At 42.6% G+C, this 22,184-nt stretch overlaps 1 protein-coding gene and 2 pseudogenes across 1 annotated transcript; 1 reads left to right on the top strand and 2 right to left on the bottom strand.

Annotated features, from left to right (window-relative positions):
- The first annotated feature begins 2,718 nt into the window (after positions 1-2,718).
- On the top strand, positions 2,719-4,850 carry LOC133889501 (uncharacterized; annotated as a pseudogene).
- A 2,609-nt stretch (positions 4,851-7,459) lies between these two features.
- On the bottom strand, positions 7,460-9,457 carry LOC133888858 (uncharacterized). Its single transcript, XM_062329232.1, has 3 exons — positions 9,203-9,457; positions 8,979-9,054; positions 7,460-8,673 (listed from the first exon to the last, which is right to left on the bottom strand). The coding sequence occupies exons 1-3, from the start codon at positions 9,266-9,268 to the stop codon at positions 7,727-7,729; spliced, it is 1,089 nt and encodes a 362-aa protein (XP_062185216.1). The 5' UTR covers positions 9,269-9,457; the 3' UTR covers positions 7,460-7,726.
- A 1,994-nt stretch (positions 9,458-11,451) lies between these two features.
- LOC133889502 (pentatricopeptide repeat-containing protein At4g39952, mitochondrial-like) lies at positions 11,452-14,410 on the bottom strand (annotated as a pseudogene).
- Between the last annotated feature and the right edge of the window lie 7,774 nt (positions 14,411-22,184).

Here is a 22,184-nt window from a genome sequence, read left to right on the forward strand (position 1 = left end):
CTTTGTTTTGGTTTTTGGTTGGGTTGGAAGAACGGTAGATAAATTTTACGTTCAATCGGCAGATCACAACAATGAATCTCAATCTGACGGCAATCCTGATTTCTTCTGCCTCTCACTCACCCAGTTCTCTACTTCGCCTTTCTTACACTGTGTAGCTCTCTCTTTTTCCATTCACCTACTTTCCTATCTGACGAGACCCTTACTATTCTCGTCGTACTAGTCCGGCACACCGTGATACCTTATTCGAACCTAACCCACCAGCGGTCCTCCTCCTTCTTACTGCCGCTATACTTTATCCGTCTCCTCCATCTGATTTAACTATCTTTCGAGAATATTTTTTAGTGCGACAACCAAGAAAACCTTTTCGAAGTAAAAACCACCCTGCTAACCTCGAGTGGCTACCTAGACCTTATAGTTTAAATATGTTTTTGTTTATATTCGAAATTAAATAACATGTATAATCGAAACCTTTTTGTCATGCGGTGCATGAGTGGCCGACCGTTGCCCTGTCCGCTTTGTCACCGTAGATTAACATATCTACAACACTTTTTTGTAACAGTATCTTCACTACGTAGCAAGTGATTAAATCTGTAAACAAGGAGTTGCACTGCAGCACAAGATGGCTGTACAAACGCGATTGCGTATGGATTTTTACATGTGCGACTAGAGTAGTTTATTGAGCGGCTGCGGTGCCCCGGTACACGAGTGCCTGCTTCTGCTTGTGACCAGCGACCGGTAAAGCCGCGAATCGCCGGTGCTCCGAGGTCGCCACCGAACGGAGACGCCGGTCTTGCTCCGCTGCATTTTCGCAAGAACAAGCCGGCCGGGCTGGTAGGTGGCTGGATAAATTGGAACGTGTGCTGAGATTTTTTTTATTTTTTATTTTTTACACGATGATGTGGTCCAACGTTGGAATTCTGAAGGTTGGGTAGTCAGATTTTGGCTTCAAGGTTTGTTTGTTCTTTTCTTTCACAGTGAACGGACCGATCAGCTGTTCATCGATTTCTGCTCATGCTGAATGGTTCATCGCCATCGGCAGGTAATTTTGCTGTAGATTTGTTTCCAGGATCGGCTTCAGTGACCACTGATCAGTTGATGACCCGTAAACGCAATTGTTTTCGCCAAATGCACACTTTCAAAAGAGAGAACCTGAAAGGCGTTGGTATAAATAGAGCTGGGACTTTGGGCCATATTTTTTGGGCCGGCCCGAGCCCAGCACGGCCCGGTGAAGCTTAAGCCCGACCCGACCCGAGCACTGATGGGCCGGGTCAGCCCGGCCCGATTTATGGGTCGGGCCGGGCCTTGATATGGGGCCCAATGGGCGGTCTGGCCCGGTAAAAAATGGGTTCGCGACCTCACATGCGGTGGAATGTGGTGGTACTGGGCCCGTACCAGCCCGGCCCGATAAGGCCCATCGTGCATTCGGGCCGGGTTTGGGCCTAGCTGAAGGAGGATTGGGCCAGCCCGACCCGACCCGAATAGTTTATCGGGCCATCCAAGCACGGCCCAAAAAGCCCGAAGCCCGAATGGGTCGGGTCGGGCCGGCCCGACCCGGCCCAAGTCCCACCTCTAGGTATAAAGCAAGCATTTGAACATCGTTTAAGCATGCGACAAACTTCTACCTGCCCGGAAATGACGTGCCCCATCCACCCGGAACGCTGCAAATAAAAATGGCGAGTTTTATAATAGGACCGAGACGCATGAAGGCACGTGGTTCCATTGAACACTGCGTGCCAAACGTTTTACGATGGCGATCGGCGGAAACATGTACAGGAGGTACCGCCGTTTACCAAGTCGCACGCAAATACTATCAGCTGTCCCACTCAGTGACTGTCACGGCCGGCGGCTGTCATCGCGCTGGTATGTTTAGTGCCTAGTATAAATTCTGTTAAGTCTCAGAGGCGAGGAGTTATGATCTGTTATATGTTACGAGTCTGTAGGCTGTGGTCAGCTATGTCTATAGATCTAACTTATGTGTGTGAGCTACATTGGTATATAAGTCATGGGTTGTAATAGAATAATCAAGGAATATGACTACTTTTGTTTGAACCTAGAAATCCTCTTCTTTCCCCATGGTTTCTCTTGTGATCTTTCGTCCGATTCCTTCTCGTCATTGCGCTACCGGTCTCACGCTGCCCGTCGACGATCTCGAACGGCGGGAACGTGGCATTTGGTATCAAAGCTCCCGGGCTGATTTATCAATATAACTATTATTCCTTTCACTATTTTTCTGGAATTTCGAAAAAAACTATGTGGATGTATATGTATAGATTCATATATGTATGCGTATATATATACGTACTATACGTATCCGTATGTATACACACACATACACCGGACCCACATAAACAGTAGATACAATAACTTAACCCTTAGAATTGTTCCAATTCTTAGCCCTTTAATATATGTAATAGAATATATGGTTTTCTTTCTTACTGTTAGGTTCAGATGTAGATGTTAGCTGTCCTGGTACCAATAGAATTGAATTACTTATTCCAACGAGAATGCCATGTAACCTACTATTGTATAATGAATGTGTAGAACAAGTATGATGGGCCAATTTTGCTTATGTTAGAGTAGGTGTGAAGCTCAAAACATGAGCTACAATACTGAATGGATTTTAGGTCTTTTTCTGTCTTTAGCACTTTATCTATTTTAGTTTTAGGTTCCCTCATCAGAACAATACAATTCATGCTTTCTAACCTGTTTCAGGTTTAAATGGCTAATAGAGCAAGATGGGTGATGAAGTATCGAAAAGGGCCTTGTTGATATACTTAACGAGAACAATATTTCACATTATCGTACTCAAAATGGATGGAGAACTGAAGGGTGGAGGAAAATTGTAAGGTATTTCAATGAAAGGTACCCAGATGCAAAGTATAGTAAAATGCAAATCCAGGAACATGAAACTCAATTGAAGAAAGACTACAAAATAATAAAATCGGTCCTCCAGCGTGATGGTGTTTCATGGGACCAGAGTGCATCCATGATTACAACGACGGATGAAATCTGTGATGAGATAATCGAAGTTAGAGTCTAACTCTTGAACCAGTTATTGTTTACACAGCTGAGTAAAATCTAATATTTATTTAAATTTGTAGGATATGCCCAAGTCACGGAAGTACCAAAGAGCGAGCTTTCCATTGCTTGACTCACTGGAACTGCTATTCGATGGTAAGCATCTTCCCCCACCCCACCCACACTTCCATCTGGAGGGAGTGCTTGATGCGGTTCTCCTCCTGCAGTAAGTAGGACTTGGTGTATAGGAACGTCGGCGGCGGCTTCATGGTGGAGAGCACGGCAATCGCTTGACTGAACTTGTTGTTCAGCCCGCGCAGCGTGTTGATAACGAGAGCCGGGTCGGAGACGGCGGCGCCGCAGTCGTAGAGCGTGTCGGCGAGACGCTTGAGGCGGCCGCAGTACTCGCCGATGGACATGTCGCCCTGAAAGAGGCTATGGAACTCTTGCTGGGCATAGACTGCGCGCTGAAGGCTGTTGTCCAAGAATTGGCCGGTGATGGCGGACCACGCGGCATAGGCAGTGTTGCGCGGTTTGAAGACATCACTCCAGATGTCCTTGGACACCGTGGAATAGAGCCACGACACGATGCAGGCATCAATCTGCAGCCACTCAGGATCATCAGACATGGCGGCGGCGTCCACCGTGCCGTCGATGTGATTCATCAGCCCGAACTTTTTGAATGTGAGGTCGAAGAAGGAGCGCCACTGACGGAAATTGCCGTCGTCGGTGGCAAGGGTGATAGGGACATGGCTGTGGATGTTGAGGAGGACAAGTGTGGAGGCTGGAGGAGGAGCAGGTTCGGCGCCCGCAGCGAATGGATTAGTTCCAGCAGAGGAGATAGAGCCAGTGGGACTCGCCATGTCCGGTGAGCAGCGGAAGGTGAGAAAAGGGATCAATGGTCGACTGATACCATGTAAGAAAGTAATTTGGGAAGAATGACCGCAGCTTGATTGCACTCGATGGGGTTACAAATACAGGAGCGAGAGCTCTGGCCAGCCACGTATGAGTACATGCAGATCCTACAAAGAAGGGGATGTGGAGAGGTGGCTGGCCGGTTACAAAATGAAAGGAGCAGAGCTAATCTAGCTATCCTATACTTGTTCGTTGACAAAATGCACACGCACACAACCACCACCATCCGAAAAAGGCTCAGGAGAAGCATTGCTGCTATGTGCCGTTACCTTTTCCTTTTCTGAAACAAATATGCTACCATGATAGGTCCTATTCCTGAAGGAGGACAGAATGTTGTTGGGAATGTTAACGAGGGGCAACAACATCAGCACACCTCCAGGCATATCTGGAAGGCCTTGTGGAAATGTTAACGCAAGCTTTTTTTGACGAGGGAGAGAACAATATCAGCTTCAACGAACTGCATTAGGAGTTCAAGATATGGATGATCTCGATGTTCTGCAGAATCACACTGAAGAGGTACTGGAGCGACCACAGCGTGGTGCAGACCCAAGGCCACGAAGAGCTGATGAACCGGCGCAGTCAAGTTCTTGCATAGAGCCACAGAAAGACAAGCGCAAAAAGCGTAAGGTCCCAGACATCCAGCAGACCATGGAGGCTTCTCTGGAAGTCAGAATGAAACAGGCTCGCCTGAAAGAACATCGCATGAAAGAACAAACAACAAGGGGTGCCGACCAGTTCTCGATTTCGAGCTGTATCAAAGCTCTGCACGCCATGGCCGATGTGTCTGATAGGTCAAGGTACTAGCCTCTGATGTTTTCAAGGATGCAGAAAACTGGAAGATTTTCCTTTCCTACGAACCCAGGCTTCGCACCTTGTGGCTGAAGAGGAAGTTGACAGGCTACTCTCTTGATAAGTAATTTTCTTATCGCGGTTTCACTTCGTCACTGTTAGAAATCAAGTGGTTGCACACACCCGTTGAGCAGAAGATACCTATTAAGAAGGGATGACTTCGAACATACATGGTCCCGTCCGTTCATTATGCATATATATCAAACGTCAATCAATGAGAAAGTAGTTCGAATCCATTTGTTCGTTTTGTTCTTTACATTCCTACTCTAATACGTTATTAGACACGCACGCTCACTGAGCCCGCCATCCAGAGGAGGATCATCACAGAGAAGGTGAGCACCATGGACCATTGGGACTTATCCGCTTATCCGTAATGACACTCGCATCTGCTCTTCTCCGCGTTCTGCAACACACGAAGTCGCTGCACGAACACCTTCCTTGCTGTTCCTATTTGTAACCTATGTATCAGTTTGAAGTCCATTCTGGAGGCAGACTCGTGACCTGCCTCTTCAAAGGCACTGTATTTTTTTTATTCTGACGATGGATTCTAACCCTAAAAACAGAAGCAAAAACAAGCTGCCACATTTAAAAATTGATTCTTATAATCTACAAGTCAAATTATACTATAAAAATACTATAATCCACAATCTGGTAGAAAAAACTTCTCAATAGAATTTAGATAGAAGCTTCTCAATAGAATCTAGATAGTGATAATCTGCAGCAAAAACAAATAGAGCGTAGAAGCTTAGGCTTTTATGGAGACCTTTCAGAACTTATGGTACGTCATGTGCACATTGTCATTATGCTTCCAGGCAAGGCCTTGGTTCACAAGCCCCGTCAAGACATTACAGAAGCGCTGTGGTTAACTTATGATCAGTAACGGGCTAATGATATATAATGATTCCAAATTTTGTTACGTGAACCATACCGGCTTGAGTTCGAAAATGCGGCTGATTACTTGTTTCTTTATGCAACAGAGTGTAGGTAGTTCTCTCGTCGTACTAAAAAAACCAAGAGAATTATTTCCCAGAATGATAAATAAGCGGTATACGAGGGGGTAAAAATACGGCGACACCAAACAAATAAGCCAGATCCCATTCCGTTAGATAATAGAGTAGATCGTGAGAGCTTTCCTAACACCTGGTGATGGACTGCAACTGCGGAAAAAAAATCAGAGACGCGCAGCCAAAAACTGCTTTCAGAAGCTCATACAGGAGCACGCATCAAACGTCATCCCAAAGGCGCATGAATGTTTGAGAACAAGGTTTGCAAGAAAAAGGTGGGTAATAACAATATTTCACTTGCGCTATACAACCCAACTTTGCGCATAATAAACTCTGAAGCAATTGCTCATGCAACACTGTCAATCTCCGAAGCAAACATTTAATTATTCATGTTCTGCTAACCATAAGACACATTGAATGAACTGACTGGTCATGCTGAACACAAGCTCAAACAAAACTGAGTGTGGCCTATGAAGTCTCAGCTAGTGTTTACCAAAAAACATTCAACAAACCAGAACGAAATGCTGGTTTGTCGATTTAATCAAATCTGCAAAGGCCATGTCAGATAAAGGAGCCATTCCATCAAACATGAATACCTGTTCCAGTTCAGACAACCTTTAAGGAAAACACCAGATCAAAATTGTTCAGGACTTTCAACGAATGAAAGAGCCAGTTCATTACTTCATTGTTGGATTGTCCTCACGGAAAGTAGCAAGCAGGACAAGCTTAAATGGAAGAACTTAATTGACCACTGAGAACATAACCCAGGACAAAAGAAACATAACCCAGCGTGTCTGAAACATATTAAAATGCAGCCATATGCCAAGGCAGGAGCACTAACTTTTACAGGGTACGTTCGTCCCAACAGCTCAACATACAGTGACGCTAGGCTCTTGACAGTCACTGATTACAAAAGAAGTGGTAAACAGGTCGAAGCATGAATAGAATGCATACATAACATGACATGAATTATGAAGTCCAATGTAGAATCCAAAAAGCTCCTCACACCAGGCCAAGCTCACTTGTAGGTAGCTTAGAGATACTGAATGCATCATGTAAGCTCATGAGGTCTAACAAGTAACAAGCTCCTTTGCTTAATCATGTTTCACTAGTTGATACTGTTACACAGTGAGTCTTTAAAGAAACTAAGTCAGGAAGAGGCATTTCTTGGACCAGGTATCAACTTTATAGTTAGATATACCCACTTACATGTCAAGATTATCAAGCAGGGATAAGCACAAAATATAAGTTTTTTACAAAAAAATCAGGCGAACAGAGCAAAACAAGACAACATACCCACTTACAATATGATGGAGATTCATGTGATCATGTCCCATTCTTGCCAAGCAGAGATATGAGAATGTTGAAACTGGCAAAGTATTAGTGAACCAGAATCTGAAAAGTTAACTATGATCAAAACCATCATGAAAACTATACAGAAAAGATTAGATGTACATAATGAAAGCAGACAGAAGCCCAGCAAATAAAGTTATAAACACATTTTTAACAAAATGCTGGAACCTACACATGCAGATCAAATCATCAGCATGCTCAGCTGAGTGTACACTGTAAAGGAATAGATACATGCCCGAATGAGATTACCAACAGCTAAACTTTATGTTTAAATATTAAGCAAACATCAGTTACTGCTCATATACTTGTAGACAAGGAAATAACAGTCACTGTATATAGCATATATACTCCATTATCTCACAAACAGTAAACAACAAACACTCCTCTCAAGCAACATATGCATCACATGCAATGGGAACAGTCTCAAAAAAGTTGAGTTTCTGGATAAGTCTATGGATTCATCACCTATTCGAATATTCACATTTCTTTATACCAAATGCAGACGATACGCGAAAAAACTAGCATATCTGACAGTAACATGCAAAGAGTGGAGCTACAACACAGAGCTAGTATAACCCTGGCACAATCTAGTATCTTGGGCCCATGCTACAAGAACGGGATAGCCGCACTGGTGCTACATTTGCCATCTCTCGTCCAATCCCAACTGTTGTTGCTTTTGCACCGCCACCGCCGCCACCTTCAGCTGCAGAAACTGTGTTGTATTGCTTCCTGCAACCTGGGCAGCGCCCATCCGCCTCAAGGATCCTCTTGTGACAGAAGAGACACAGGTGAAACCCACAAGGGCAGGGGAGGAAGCTCGAATCCGTTGGGTCAAGATCCTCGTAGCATATCGGACACGACAATGGCAAGGAGAGGATACTCTGCTGCGCAGCACCCATCCCCATCCCCATCCCCACCCAGCAGTTTCCGATGCTCGCAGGGAAGCTGGCCTGCTTGGAGATACTGGGTAAGCTTTGTGGACGAAATATATCATCAGGTGCCCAAGCTCTTGTTTTGCTCTGAGTTGGTTCAGGTCTTGCTTCATTGACAGGTGTTGCATTTGTAGGAGCTGCTGGGGGCATCATGGGACCTGAACTCTGGTGGCAATGACTGTCATCAACAGAAAGTGCGTCAGCAACCGCTTCCCAATCATCCAAGACTTCGCTCTCATCCTCAGGGCAGCCCGTATCATCCTCCTCGGCATCACTCACACTTCTCGAGCTGGACCATACACTGCTTCCACTGCTGAGGCTAGGACCACCAGCATCGCCGGAGCACCCCTTCCTCAAAGGGCACCCAACACCTTGGGAATTGTTTGAGCCAGGGCTATGCATGGGGGAGTCGAGGTCAGTGCCGCCTACCTCTAGCCCAGCAGCACCTGTTTCCTCCCTGTCCTCCGCATCACTTCCCCTTGACCTCGTATCTGCACGCCGACGAGGGAGTGGAGGGTGCGGGGAAGCGAGGATTGGTGACCCAGCATTTGATCCTGCTCCTGTTGGCGAAGACGCAACCTTAGCCTCCTTCACGTCCTTGCCTAGACCAATCAAAAACGCAGAAGGATCAGATTTTGAGGAAATCCTCAATAAAAATAGCAATTTTCCAACTATATCACCCCCCAACAAACAGAGAGACATCACATTCTGAACCATCTCCTAACAAAAATTTCCAGAACTATGTTTCTCCCCCTCTACCTCACCCAGAAAAGATCATAACGGGATCCACCGCATGGAGATCCTAACTCTCCCATGCACACTGCCAAATTCCCACACCCAGATTAGAAATCACCCAAATCACAAACAGCGGATTAAAACATCGCACAAACGAGGCACCAGATCAGACCTTGCGCATGCGACAGCCACTGCCCGCGGCGCGTCTCGAGCTTGCTCTGCTTCAGCTTCGCCGCCGTCCTGTTCCCCTGCGAGGCGCAACAAAAAAAACCAGATCAGATCAGATCAGCACGCGGAGCCATCCAACCCGACACCGGAAACCCCCCAAGCCCCAAACCAGATCGAACAGATCACCCCAACACCCCCCCCCCCCCAATCCATGCAGGCATCCCTTACCCTCCTCTTCTTCGCGTCGCGCGCGGTGGCCGCCGATGCGGGCGATGCGGACTCGCTGTATCCCATCTCGGCGGGAGGGGTGGACCGCGCAGGCTGCCGGCCTCGTCGACGTGCGTGCGCGGAGAGGAGGAGAAAACCCTAAAAAGCGATGCGGCGAGCGGAGGCGAGGAAGCGGCGGATGGATAGATAACACAGCGCACGGGGGGCGGATTAATGGAAAGAAAGGGAAGCGAAATCTTTTGGCCCTTCGGCGCTCCACGCTTGCGTATATTGATCCAGGACAGGCGGGGGTGGAAGGGCCGGAGGCCGGAAATGACGATACTACCCCCGCGGGCCGTCGTGGGGACAGTTACGCTTTTTTTTTTAAAACAGGGGATGGTTACGCGTTGGGGCCATGGATGGGGAGGGAATCGGGGCCGTCCGATCGAGCGCGGTTGAGGGTTGAGTGCCGTGTTTCTTCGGGGACCTTTTCGTCCAGATTTTCTTTTTCTTCGAAACGCTCGCTCCCCTGGTCTTAACGTCCGTCGTTTTTTTAGGCGCAGGAACATGCGGGTCGATTGCGACGTTGCGAGGGTTTGCGTCCATCGGTTGTAGGATGGACGGCTTTGGGGCGCCGGGATATTCTGAGGAGCTCCGAAAGGGAAAAGATACGAAAAGCTACTGGAAGGTTCTTTTTTGTTTGATGGGAAAACTCATTTGAACTAGATTTCAGCAAGAACTTTACAGGGAAAGAAAAGGCAGATATTTGGTTCATGGAAAGGAGTCTATTTTCTTAGAGTTAAGATATATCTGTCATGTTCAGCGTATCTGACATTACAAGATGTCAGGCTTTATTTGGTTCTATGCATCATTAACAGATAGCAAAGAGATTAGAAACCGACAGATTTGTCAGTAATTTTCAGCTCCATGAGTTGCACCGGCTTGCAAGTATTATCGAACCACCATTTATGCCAAGTTACACAAGGGAGATAGAGAGAGACTTACCAGATTTTTAACCAAGGAGATGCCAAATACTATCATTGATGGAAGAGTGCTCCTAATCCTAAATATATTATGTGCAACATTACATAGGAACACACCATGATCCTCTATAAACAAATTGTAAGCGAACCTCTTGGATCATGATCACAACTCCGTTTCCCTCCCCCTAGGGCGGACCAGGTGGGCTCAAGCCCCCTATCCGTTGATGCTTAGAAGAGGGAGGAGGGAGAAGGGAGAGGGAGGAGAGAGAAGACGAGGGGGGCTGGAGGAAGAAGGAGATGAGACCCCTAAGTAGCTAACCTGTGTTCGCCACAATTCCTTTGCCAACGCAACGCAAATGAGATGGTGCAGACTACAGATATTCAAACGAAGAGATGTTGCATATATTAATGTAATGTAACTACATATGCTGCTGCCATTGTTTGCCTCAGTGCTCCCAAGTACCACTACCAGCTTTGCATCAATGTGGCACCAGAAGCATGTGAGAATCGGGTACCATAATCCGACCCTACGTCGTAATTCTGGTATCTGGAATGTCCTTTGATGCAGGTTGTTTCTGCACAGTGACGGATCAAGAAAGTTAGAACATGTCAACAAGACGAATAACAAACAGTTCAGCGTCGCCGATAAGTTCATGTAGCTGAATGAAGTGATAAAGAACCAAAGTCTGCAACTACAGGAGACAGATCAGGTATGATGTGAAGTTGCTCCTCAGAAACACTATTAGGGATCTCCACAATCACACATGTTTGATGAAAAAACGAATCACTAAGCAAGCAGATGAGGTTGTGATAGTATCTTCCTGAGCTCTACTTCACATCAACATTTGCTGAACGGGGTAAGTCTTCCACCGCAACAGGGCCTTGTCTAACCTGCCCATAGAAGAAAACATTCACAACAATTTTTTTAAATAAAAACAGAAAAAGGAAGGTATGGTGAATAAAAGGGCAGTCATAGAACACAATGTCTAGCTTGAAGTACTTATTTTCACAGTACATATGCCAGAACAAGTGGCAGAAAGAGTTACCTTATCACGGGCAGCGGTGCACACATTCAAATATGTGTCTTCTTGTTGCAACTAACGGTTGCGGTAACGTAATGTTAGTTCTTACAGAAACTAAACGGCGTCATTTACCATTATGATGATTCAGTCTACTACAATTGATCTTCTGAGTGTCATGATACAGCCAACTTCGATCGATGATATGGTGTAAACATATTGGAAATCATGGATGCATCTTTAACTGAACTACTGAACAAAGCCATATGTGAGACTCTACTATCTGTTTTGCTATATCTGTATTCTGAAATAGAGAAAAGGAATATCGTAACAACACCTAATGGTGTATTTTTGCAGTGCCTTTTAAGTGTAGAACTAGGACAAGTTTCATTTGTCGAGATACAGCCAGAAGCAGAATATTGATCATTCTTTCGACCAAATTCTCATTAGACACAGCTTAGCTGCAGTCGGTTATATTACCATATAGTCTGGGCTACAGTAACTGAGAGTGAGGTAAGACTGTAATTGCAATTAAACTCACCCACAAGTATCAACTGCACTCCAACCTACACTTTTTTCAACTCCATGATTCTTCATAATACCTCTTAGGTTCTCTATATCATCCCATTTTTCAACACTCCCATATGAATTAGACATTAAAATGTAGTACCCATCATTTCCTGGGTCAGAAGCAAATGCCTTCTATGCAATCCTTAACCCCATCTCAAAGTTGTCATGCACTTTGCAGGCACTAAGCAAAGTACCCCATACCCCACCATCAGGTTCTATCGGCATAGCCATAACCATATCTTCTGCTTCTTGGAGATGTCCAGATTTCCCTAAGAGATTCACCATACAAGTGTAATGCTTCAGGTTAGGCTCAAGGGAGTATTGCCCCATTCCAGTGAACAGCTTCCTGCCCTCGTCAACAAGCCCTGCATGGCAGCAAGCAGACAGAATAGAAAGAAAGGTGACACCATTGGGCTTAACACTACCTCCCTCCATCTCACTAAATAATTCTAATGCTTGTTTTACTTCTCCATGCATCCCATAGCCTGATATCATCACATTCCAAGTAACTACATCACGCTGAAGCATCGAATCAAAAACCCCTCTCGCCATTCCAAGTTGCCCACATTTAGCATACATGTCAACTAGACCTGTACTAATTGATACATCAGATTCCCACTCCATTTCTTTCAAATAAGAATGTATCTGTTCTCCATGTTCCAAGGCAGCTGAATTTGCACAAGCTGAAATGACAGTGACCAAGGTTGCTGAGTTGGGTTTCACAGTTTCAGTGAGCATTTGATAATACAATGACAAGGTGTCATTTGAATGTCCCAGATGAGCATAACTGGCCATCAGCACATTCCAAGTTATAACATCTCTCTTCAGTTTGGCCAAGCGACATATCTTACATGCAAGGTCAAATTTTCCGCATCTTCCATACATGCCAATTAACACGTTTTCAACTGATGAATTAGTATCAAGCAAGTGCTTGATTGCATAACAGTGTGCTGATCGGCCAAATCGTAGGTCACCTAACCGTGAACAAGAAGAGATTGCGGAAACCAAGGTGTTGGCATCTCCCAGGAATTCATCCTTAGCTCCAAACTGCATCTCTATACAGCTCCAAGCATTTGACACCACATCCAGCTTTGCAGTATCCTGCAATCATCAAATTCCATGATTCCGCATCTTGTCGATGCAACGTCCTCAAAACTCTGCCTGCAACATCCACTAGTTCAAATCTGCCATACATTGAGATCAAAGCATTTCCAATCAAAACATTATCTCCAAAGTTTCTCCTCGTTATAATTGCATGAAATGCCTTCTCTCCATTCACATTCGAACTGATCCCCAACTCAGCTAGTAAACAGCTAACAAGAACCTCATCTGCCTGCAGACATGACTCCTCCATCTCCTGGAACAACTCAATGGCGTCCCCAATAAGCCCTCTCCTGGAACAACTCAATGGCGTCCCCAATAAGCCCTCTCCGACAGTAAGCTGCAATCAAGCTGGTCCAGGAAACTACGTCTTTCTCTGGCAACTCCGAGAACAAAATGCATGCATCCGCGGTGCTATCACACTTGGAGTGCATGGAGAAAAGCGCCGAAACCACCAACGGGGAATCACCAACCCCAACCTTCACCACGTACCCGTGCAAGCATCTACCAGAATTCAGCTCACCAAGCACTCCGCAGGTCTCCAAGCCACTCTCCATCGTCCGTGAGTTTGGCATCGCCCTGCCGTCGCCCACGAGCCTGATCATCTCCAACAGATAGCGCAACCCCTCCTCGCGCTCCCCGTTCCGCACGCACCCGGAGACCACGGCGGTCCACGCGACCACGTCCCTCTCGGGCATTTCCTCGAACAGCTTCACGGCGTCGCCAACGATGCCGCACCTGCCATACATGTACACCAGCGACGACGCGACTCCAACGGAACCGTCACCCACCAGGAGGCCAAGCCTGACGGAGTAGGCATGCACGGAGGCGCCGACGGGGAGCGCGCCCAACTCGGCGGCGGAGGAGGCGACGAGCGGCGAGGTGTGCGCAATGTCCGAGGCGCAGTGGTGGGCGCGGAGGAGGGAGTTCCAGAGGAAGGTGTCGGGGCAGGGGGAGGCCGAGAAGGCGAGCGCCGCGAGGCCGGGGCGGCCCGCGGTGGAGTAGGCGGAGACGAGCTTGGCAGCGAAGTCGGGGCGAGAGGATAGGCCGGAGGTGACGGCGAGCGCGTGGAGGCGGAGGAGCCGCGGGAGCGGCGGGGCCGAGGGCGACGAGAGGAAGCGGGAGAGGATGGCAGAGGGGTCGCGGTTTGCGGAGGCGGCATGAATCTCGTCGCTGGTTCGAACGGGGCAATTAAGAATTTTTTTAATATTATTATTTTTACTGATATTACATAAATATTACCGAAAATAAAGAAATTTTAAAAATAATACCTATTCGTCCTACGGTTTGACGAAAACTACGACGAAAACACTATTTTCACCAAAACATATGGCGAAAATATGTGACGTGTCCCCGACGACAGTGTCGAGGCTATTTTCGTTAAACCGTTGGACAAAAATTAATTGCCGCCAAACAGCACACAAAAAATTAATTTTCACCAAACTGTTGATAACTTGTTTTCATCAAACGGTTGAACGAAAAAACCTTGTGAGCTCAACATAAATCCCATCTCCTACGTCGCCCCGTGAGCTTAGTGTGAACCCTAACTCCTGCATCGGAATAGCCAAAAAAAATTCTATCGACAAAATATTATATCACTTTTTTATTTTATGATTGAACTTATTTCTTATACGGAATGGAAAGATATAAAATAAATTGTAGAATCACTTGTTCGACAATGGGGCATACCTGATAAAAATTACATGGGACGCTATAATAGTAGTTGTAAAGCATAAGTAACTTAAAACTCGGTACAGAAGTTACACTGATGAATATTACATGTGATATGGGGTTTTACGTCGTAGCGCGAATAGATCCTAACCATAAAAAGCTGACAATAATAAACATTAGCATATACGGTATGCCTAAATAGTAACTTAATAGCGTGTTACTGCTAAACCTAACATACCTTAGGAAAAAAAATATTTCGGGTTATAATAGATACTCTCTACTGAGTGCAACTAGGATATTTTCCTTTCTCAGGGCTTTGGTGCACGCCGCCCTAGCACGACGGGCCTGCTCTTGCTTCTTTATTCTCTCTGCTTCACATGCTTCAACCGCGGCACGCTCAGACGCTATCTTTCTCATACGCTCCTCCTCCTAACGCTTCAGCCGTAGTTCCTCTTGTTATTGCTCGTACTCCCTTTGTACGCTTTTCTCCTTCACCGTATGCTCATGTTGACACACCGGTTTTGATGCTCATTTTGCTCCATATCGAGCTATTCCATGAAGTCACATATATGTGAAGGAGACTGTACAAATGAAATAAGAGGGGAGATTAGTAAGACAGTGCATGAAATCGTATGAAAAATACCACATGAGGGACCTATGTCGCTATACCGATGGGTACTCATACGGTTTATATCGAGGCTTACCGTACTGGTAGTTGTCACACATGAAGAAGCACGGACCATATGTTTAGGATATGTCATGAGACTCGTGAAGCTTACAAGGGTCGTCACATAAGCATATCGATGGCTTGACCTCATGGGGATGAAAATCCCCTAATATTTTTTAGGCGGGCTTGGTGGAGTGAAGGAAGACATTGCGGTTGAGAGAGCTAAAGAATGAGTGGTCTATCTATGGATCAGGGTGTGGTTATTTATAATAGATGGGGGCTGGTGCATAGACTGAGTGCACATGCTTGGCTGGGGGCTAGAGCGTGCGGTCAGTGAACGCTAAATAGTTGGTAGCGTGTGGTCACATCGCTCATAAAAGATGGCAGCATGCGGTTACATCACGCATAAATGGCTGTTTCGAGAATTTGAAAAGCCACTAGCATGATGTGTGGATTCGTCAATCTAAAATACGTAAGACTAGTTACAAATATGCATCATAAAACAAACATCTAATTTACATATTGTCACGTCCTAAATTCTTAATCACGTAATTAAGTATAATCATTCTTTTAAGCATTATTCTTAAATTTGCGTAATTATAATTCGGATTACTAATGCAATTCGTTTGAGATCATTTGGATGAAAGGAAGAGATCCAGGAGAGAAAAGAATGAAATTCGCAGTTAAAACAGACTCTTTCTCTAACATGTGGGCCCCACCTGAGTGGGCCAACCACCCCACTCTCTCTCCCTCTAGAGTGGCAACTCACTCTTTCTCTTCCTCACTCTCTCTCACATCCCCCACTTGTGCTCCCCTCCCCTCTCACTCCCTCTCTCTTTTCTTCCAAAATCCGAGCTTAAGAGAGGAATTTGAGGTGAGTATGTGGTACCATTGCGATCACAAGCTCATGAGCTATCCATCCCCCCAATTTATTTTTGTTTTCCCGCAGGATTTGAGCCGAATTTGGTGTCTTTTGGTGTTTAGGGTTGAAATGTGAAGAACACTGGATTTTTCTTCGCCTCCGAGCTTTTCCCTCTGTTTCCTCCTTCAATCGGCGGTCCATAACCTCGGTAAAGGCCTTTGAGTGAGTCCTCTAAACTCCCATGGCAAGAATCTAGTTTTTAGATGGTTGGATTTTGAATTTTGAGCTAGTGGTTTGAAGTTCATGAGTTCTTGATGAATTAGAAGCAATAGCTGAGTTTTGGTCGATTTTGGCGTATAATGTTGTCCTACGCAGTAGAGGAAGTCAATGCGATGCTCTAGGTCCAATTTCTCACTCTAAATGTCACCGAAATCGTCGCTGGTGAGCTCCCAAAGTGCCCCCGGCGACTCCAGCAATCTAACCGCCACCCCAAAGTCGGTCAGACCGCCAGGGGCCAAAAACCTCTGCACTGGGGCAGTTTGACCACGTTTCCAGCGGTCTGACCGTGACTCTTGGCAGTCTGACTGCCAGTATACCTGCGGTCTGACCGTTGTATACCCATACAGCATAGTTACTGCTTGCTAAAACTTGTAAAATTCTTAATAAATTCTTTGTACGAGCAACAACATGAGGAACTACGGCTAAAGCATCAGGAGGAGGAGCGCATGAGGAAGGTAACGAAGGAGCACACCGCGGCTGAGGCATGCGAAGCAGAGAGATAAAGGAAGCGGGAGAGGGCCCGTCCGCTAAGTCACAGGGCCCCGATGCCTTGAGAAAGGGAAAATATCCTAAGTGCGCTCAATAGAGAGAATTTATTATAACCTAGCTTATTTTTATTTCTTAAGGTATTTTAGGTTTAGCAACGACACACTATTAGGTTAGTCTTTAGGTATACCGTAAATACTAATATTTGTTGTCGCCATCTCTATATGGTTAGGGTCCTTTCGCGCTACGAAGAAAAACCCTACATCTCATGCAATGTTTATCAGCATATGTAAAGGCGGCCAAATGGGCGGCCCAGCCCAGCACGGCACGGGCCCATTGAGGCATGACCCGTTTAGGCATGGCTTGTTTAGGCCCGTTAGCTAAACGGGCCATGCCGTGCCAGCCCACGTGTCACGAATCCAGCCTAGGCACGGCCCATTTAAGACCGGGTCGTGATGTGCCGGCCCGCGGCACAGTAGGCCCAATGAACTTTTTTGGCCCGTCAGCCCACGAAAAATTGAAAAAAAATCACAAAAACTTGCTTTCACTCGGAATCAAACACCGACTTTATACTTGGTAGTCAAACACACTAACATTGCACCACATATCCTATATGGTATTAGATCTAAATAAATTATATAAAATATTAAAAAATACGAATAGTTAAACGGTCGTGCCGCAGCTTTGACCCAGGCAGGGCCCAAGCCGTCGTGCCGTGCCGTGCCTGGACCAGCCAAAATAGTCGTGCCTCGTGCCGGCCCATTTGGCCCGACCCACTTAGCCACATTTAAATGTATGTAACCTCCATCCAAGTTTTACTATAATTATGCTTCACAACTACTATTGTTTGAAAAAATTTATTTTACACCCTCTCATGGTTACTTCACTAAAAAAATTAACTCACACACTTTTACATTAAATAAATAAAGAAATGCTGACAAAATAACATCGAACCAAAATTAAGGATAGAATGGACCACTCCGTAATTCCATTTGGACAACTATTTGCACAACTAGCATTTTTTGCCGAATAAATATGCAATATTTTCAAATTGCCGTATAAAAAATTATATTAGAAAAAAACAAATATATTAAGCAGACGAAAAAATAATTGTCATATTGCTCATTCACCGGGCGAGATGAAGGTCTTGCCCATTGAACGGGTGAGAACGTACTCTCTCCGGTTATTTAATGCACTGAGCGTCATGACTCATAAGTTCTCGCCCGTTGAACGGGCGACAGTAACCTACACATGCAATATTATTCTCTCAATGTAGAACCTTGTCCAGATATAAATATATAAATTTTACTATTTAAATTTGAGTTACTATTTACTATCAACAGAATGAATAGCAATATGTATCGTTACATGCGACTACGTAAGGATATAATATTATAATATACTTCAAAACTCGTCCACTTCCTACATGCAATTTTATATTTGAGAATTACTATTTGGATACTATTTAGTATTTTTTGCAAACTATGTGAACAGTAAAAACTTAATTTAATATTATTAAAATATTTTGAACAGTAACAACAATACTAAAATATTCAATATTAAAAGCGACCTTTTTTATTCCGTAGTATTTAGTGATGCTATTCAGGATCTTTACAGGTCAGCGAAACCAACAATTTAGTCAGTTACACAATAGTCATAAATATCATACTCGTTACTCACCATTCTTATCACTAGCTTATTTCAGGAATAACAAAGCTTTCATAGATATCTCTAGTCATGAACATATGTGATAAATTTTTATCATCACCTCAGGCAGTTCCACCCAAAAGCAATACTTTTCTACGTGCATAAAGTTCTTCTTACCCTATTATGGCTATGCCAGATGCAGAGATTACCTAAGAACTACCGAATAAGTTTCTCATATAGGGTACAAAGCATAAAAACTCGTCTCATATAAACAAACTAAAATTAAGAGATTTTTCAAAGACAACACTACTTTATTTCCACAAATATAGCTTACAAATGGTTTTCCCTTTCAAAAAACCCAAATACGTACGCACACGGAGGATTACCTTACAGAGGTAGTGGTGCAAATCCTTCCTTCAATATAACTATTTTACAAGGTGAAATTAATACTACGAGTGAGTGAGAGAGTGTGCTAAGGACACTCTCGCTCTTCTCTGGATGCTGCTCGATGGCTAGTGGCTCATGTTTGATGGTGTCCTCCCTTCTATTGCCTGAAGCTTCCTTTTATAGCCGCGAGAGTAGCTTATTTTCTCTTTTATTTAATCTGGTCTAGATACTTAGATAGTAATTTGAAATCTCAAGGTACAAAATATATTCCTATCGACGGAACATGAAGCCACGTGAAGTCGTCTGCTGATTGCCTTCTTTTGATGACGGAACACGCACTTCGACCTTTTCAGAGCATGTGAGCATACAGTCTTCTGAACCTGTGAGTATGCAGACTTCTTCTATCTTTTTCTTCTGCATGGGTCTTCCACGCCCAAATTATTGATATCACCTTATCAATACCATATACCTTCGAAGGACAATATTCCTAACATCTTTCATCTTTTCAACAGATATGTCTCTTTATATAGTTTTCTATTTTTAAGATATATTCTTTATTTTGGATTTTTTCCATGTCCAGCAATGTCCATAGTGTCTTCAGCTGAGAATGGGATTTCAAATCTTTCATCATATGTTTTCTTTATTTCTTCAAACTTATCACTCATCTATTTTTTAATTCTTTTAGAATTTCTTTCTTTATTTCTATCTTTCATTGTGGTAATATTGATTCAATTTTTTCTTCTACTTTCCAGTCTATGTACGAACCATCCAAAGGATACACATCTTTCATTAGGCATTCTTTATATGTGAGCTTTCTTGAAGACTATTTTTTCTTGATACAAGATGTTGCTACTGGATTTTTTTTTTTATTCTTAACTCTTCTCAATTTCCTAATAGAATCTTTAGCAACAGGTTATATGTAATAATTTACTCCCAAAAAATTTCGGACTTGATTTGATGCTTCATCAATATTTGCACATTTTTTTCATGATATTCCTCATGCCAATTTTGAATATATCTTTTGAGGGATTATTTCTTCAAATGATATGTATATCCTTGATACCTTTCCATCAAATACAACATATATAGCCTTCGGCTTTATTACCTCTGGATTTTCTGATGTGGGCAGTAATTCATTTATCATGTGAAAATATTCAGCAAGACTATTTAATATTGATAGTATATATCCCCTTTATTCTTTCTTATTGTTATATTGAAACCAAAAGTTATCTAGTATGCATTCTTGTAATTCATCAAGGACTATATGATCCTTTGGTTTAAATTTATATGAATTTGGTGGGAATATTCTTAGCTTATTTTCAGCTTCAAAGCTAAATGATTCAACTCCGCTAAAATTCATCGATCTCTTCATGCCCGCAAAATATATGGATAAGAAAATACACTAGGCAACTTATTATCCTTTCTTTTATATGTTCAAAAATTACTTTATAGCTATTTTCAGTAATAATATCTTTAAACAAAACTCATCTTCTAGTAGAACTCTTTTTGCTATTTATTTGATTATAATATATGCATATAGCTTCACAGTCTGTTCTAACCGTAAATTCTTTGAATCCTAAATACAGTCGAAAAGAGTTTATTGCATATATTATTGCCAAAATTTCTCTATCAATATTATTTGTGGTTTTAACTTGTAACTTTCTAAAGCATATCTACATATTTTTTCTTCTATTTTTAGGCAATATTTATTAGGCTTTTGTTTTAATATAGCACTCCATCCTTCTTTAGAAGCGTCAGTTTCGATAATGAAATAATTATTATCTAAAAGTAATTCTAACGGTTTTAAATCCTTAATTTTTTTCTTTATCAATTTTACTAATTTTATGTCTTCCGATTTGAAATATTTTTGGCTATTCTTTCTTAACTTTTCACATAATGGCCCAGCAAGCTTAGCCAGATTATCTATATAGTTTCTCGCATAATTTACAATTTCTAAGAATTGTTGTAGAAATTTTTTGTCATTCATGGTATCAGGGAATTGTAAGATTTTATTTACAATATGCTCTTGTATATATATTTTACCTTCTCCTATCTCATGTCCAAGAAAATTAATTTTTCTTTACATATTTTCATTTTTTTTAGATAATATCAACTCGTTTTGTTCTGCCTTTCTAAACATTATTTCAAGGTGGGTAATATATTTTTTATAAGTTTTTGAAAATATTAACATATCGTCTATATAAATTAAATAAACTCTTGGTTTTTATTAAAAATATTTTTCATTTTCCTCTGAAATAATGCAAACGCATTTTTTAAGTCTAAAGGCATTACAGGCCATTCAAAATGTCCTTGTAGACATGTGAATGTTATCCATTCTATAGATTCTTCTGCCATCTTGACTTGCCAAAACCCATCTTTCAAATAAAATTTTGAAAAGTATTTAATACCTTGTATCATATTAATCCATTCTTATTTATTTAGAATATTATATGCATCTTCCACAATATTATCATTTAATCTTTTATAATTTATCACCATCCTTGATTTACCCCTTACTATTTCAGAATGATTTCTTACTATAAATGTTGTTGATCTATATGGACTTCTACTTTCTCTTATAGCTCCTAATTTTAATCATTCTTCAATATGCATTTTAAACTCGTCTATGTCCTTTGAAGTGGCTTCTATAGAACATGTCTTAATTATATAATCTGGGTTTATAATATTATTTTTTACATACAATAAAATTCTTATCCCAGTATTTCATTGGTATTTCTCCAATTATTTAGATATCTTCTGATCTTTGTACAATCTTCTCTATATCCTTTTTATATTTTATGTCTCTATACCAATTTGATACGAATGATTGTTATTCAATGCATTCTATATAAGAATTTGTTATGTAATATCATTCTATGTTTGCATTAGGCTCATTTTTTTTATGTTTGTTTGAGAACTCATTTTCTATACTACATTCAAGATTACTATTTTCAATATCAAGATTGGCAACTTTTTGTTGTTGCATTCCACCACGCTTTCGTTCTTCTGAGATATATGAGACATTCTATTGATATGGATTAAATGTAATATCTTGTTTATGTATAATTATGGTTTGTAAAGAATGTTGTAAAACCTTAAAATAATTATCATGTCATCATTTATCATAGATGGGTCTCATATTGTAATTTCATCTATTATGTATTTTGTGTCATTTATTAATACCTTAATATTATATGCTAACTGATTATGGATCTTTCTTATTTCTGACATATCAGTGGATGTCTCTGCTTTATTATCATCTATCGTATGTACTATTTTAGGATATTTTACAAAGCATTTATTATGAATAATATTTTTTGTGCATCTTGTG

This window comes from Phragmites australis, chromosome 13 (assembly GCF_958298935.1).
Source record: "Phragmites australis chromosome 13, lpPhrAust1.1, whole genome shotgun sequence".
Lineage (NCBI taxonomy): Eukaryota > Viridiplantae > Streptophyta > Magnoliopsida > Poales > Poaceae > Phragmites > Phragmites australis.